The following is a 2,471-nucleotide window of genomic DNA, read 5'->3' as shown; positions in this document are numbered from 1 at the left end:
GACGGCATGCCGATCGTTCATATTGATTTTGACACTTCAGGCCCGACTCACCCAAGAACAAAATTAAGGAGGAAACCTACTACCGTGGAAAAACCCATTAAGTCAGGTTTCGAACTTGAGACCTTAAGATGATAAGACTTAATCATCACTCACATGCCATTAGACCACAATACCAACCGCTTAATTGTTCAAATCTTAATGAAGTATTTAAAATTTAAAATCAACTACATTACAAAGTCATAAGAGAGTTGTTTACATAATGAAGGTATAAAGAAAATCATTTTATTTTATGAGAATCGATTATGGAAGCATATAAAAAATGTTAAATGAGTTTCATGAGGGCTTCGTCTATTAATTTGAAACTTCAGCCTCCGGTCTGACCCTCCATTTTCAAAACCTTATTCTCTCTCTCTCTCTCTCTCTCTCTCTCCTCTGTCTGTGTGAGTGTGTGAACTAGCAATCAACAATCAAACCCACCTTTTTGGTCACACTAAAGTAATCTTAAATACTAAACTCTTTACCAATCTTTGTGGAATCTGTGTCATATATCCATCCATCCACATGGGAAGGCATTCTTGTTGTTATAAACAAAAGCTAAGAAAAGGTCTCTGGTCCCCTGAAGAAGATGAAAAACTCATCAGGCACATCACCAAATTCGGCCACGGCTGCTGGAGTTCTGTCCCTAAACTTGCAGGCCTTGAAAGATGCGGCAAAAGTTGTAGGCTCAGATGGATTAACTACTTGAGACCTGATTTGAAACGAGGCACATTCTCTCAACAAGAAGAGAAACTAATCATTGAGCTACATGCAGTTCTTGGAAACAAGTAATTAATTCTGCTGTCAGCTATACACACCGTCTCACATCTAATCTCATACAGTTTCAAACGACTGGAAAGAGGTCGGACGATAGTTTTGACAAGAAAAAAAAACAATTGAAGTTTGATTGTACTTCATGGTCAGAACGGTCATCCAATAGTGTTTTGTGGACGGTTATTTGATAGTGTGAATTCAGATGGGGTGGTGTAGCTATAGCATTACTTACACCTTTTGAATTATAGGTTCATTAGTTTCTTTGTGTTAGTACACTCACTGTTTGGTGGCTTTGATATGCAGGTGGTCTCAAATTGCGGCTCAACTGCCAGGAAGAACAGATAACGAGATCAAGAACTTATGGAACTCATCAATCAAGAAGAAGCTAAGGCAAAGAGGGATTGATCCGAACACTCATAAACCGCTTTCTGAGGTCAACGATGATCATATCGCACCTTCTGGGAGTAACGAGAAGAGCTCACAAGACTCGTATATTCTGGACAAGAAAATTCAACCAAATGTTGCGGCTGCATCGTACCCTACTATCGACAACTCTCCACCAGCCACACATGAATTCTTCCTCAACAGATTCGTATCAAGCCACGAGACTGCAATCAAGCAACCAGATTCCCACCACCAACTCACCGGATTCCTTCCTTTCGGCTACACGCAACAACAACAACAACAACCACCGACCGAACCGCCTGCTGATCTTTTCTTTAATACTGATTCCAACACTTCCATCTCCAACCCCTGGGGGAGTAGTAGTAATAGTAATAATAATAATGGTAGCAACAATGGTTTCTTTCAGACGAACAATGGGTATCATCCATGGGGATTGAGTACTGATGGAATAAAAATTCTAAACCAAAATCAAATACATGGTGTTGACGGAGAGCAAGATTACATGAAATGGAACGACCAATATCTTCCATTTTTAATGGGGAAATCATCGATTGAAAGCAAGCCCGAAGTCGGTTTCGGGGCTAATCATGAACTGTATCATGGGCAGCAAAGTGTGGATGCTTACAACAAGAATTTTCAGAGAATTACAACAAGTTATGAACAATTTTCATAGACTTGCAGCAGTAAATTCAAAGCTAATTCATACTCGTGTTTTTCTTCTTTTTTTATTATGTTAAAATCGTGTAAATAGGCTTCCAAGGATTTGTCATTTTATTTTCTTTTGATTCATTTTCAAACCAATGGATAAGTTTCCACAATATATTATTCGCTTTTATATTCTATATTTTTTAATATTGAAATTATTATTTATTGTAATCATGATTGATAACATCATTATTATTTGTATTTGCGTTTATGATGTGATAGAGAAAACGTTATTTTTTTACTACATATTTTGTTATTTGTATTTGCGTTTATGATGTGATAGAGAAAACGTTTTTGTTGTACATAATTTTCATTTTAACAGCTCTATTATGTGTAGGTGATCTGGTTAAATCTACTAGACTCATGAGATTCATTATTGATTTAATGGGTTGTGGGGTTGCAAATAGGGTTTTATTATATTTAATAATGTCATAGTTAGCAAGTCAAGGTTAGTATATAAACCAAGTTATGGTTGACATTAAATTAACTCACGAGATGTAGCCGAGTTAGGGTTCATCTAGAGAAACACGATTTTTGAGTTATATTTTCTC

The 2,471-nt window shown here is 36.8% G+C and overlaps 1 protein-coding gene across 1 annotated transcript; it reads left to right on the top strand.

Moving 5' to 3' along the window:
- Positions 1 to 409: 409 nt before the first annotated feature.
- LOC143626750 (uncharacterized) lies at positions 410 to 1,996 on the top strand. Its single transcript, XM_077096734.1, has 2 exons — positions 410 to 824; positions 1,114 to 1,996. Exons 1-2 carry the CDS (start codon positions 562 to 564, stop codon positions 1,886 to 1,888), a joined length of 1,038 nt encoding a protein of 345 aa, XP_076952849.1. The 5' UTR covers positions 410 to 561; the 3' UTR covers positions 1,889 to 1,996.
- The last annotated feature ends 475 nt before the right edge of the window (positions 1,997 to 2,471 follow it).

Source organism: Bidens hawaiensis, unplaced genomic scaffold, assembly GCF_021521415.1.
Source record: "Bidens hawaiensis isolate Kalapana, Puna unplaced genomic scaffold, B.hawaiensis_p1.1 tig00004497_1, whole genome shotgun sequence".
NCBI classification, from domain to species: Eukaryota; Viridiplantae; Streptophyta; class Magnoliopsida; order Asterales; family Asteraceae; genus Bidens; species Bidens hawaiensis.
Note: the sequence above shows the minus strand (reverse complement) of the source record. Positions and strands in the feature narration are given on the sequence as shown.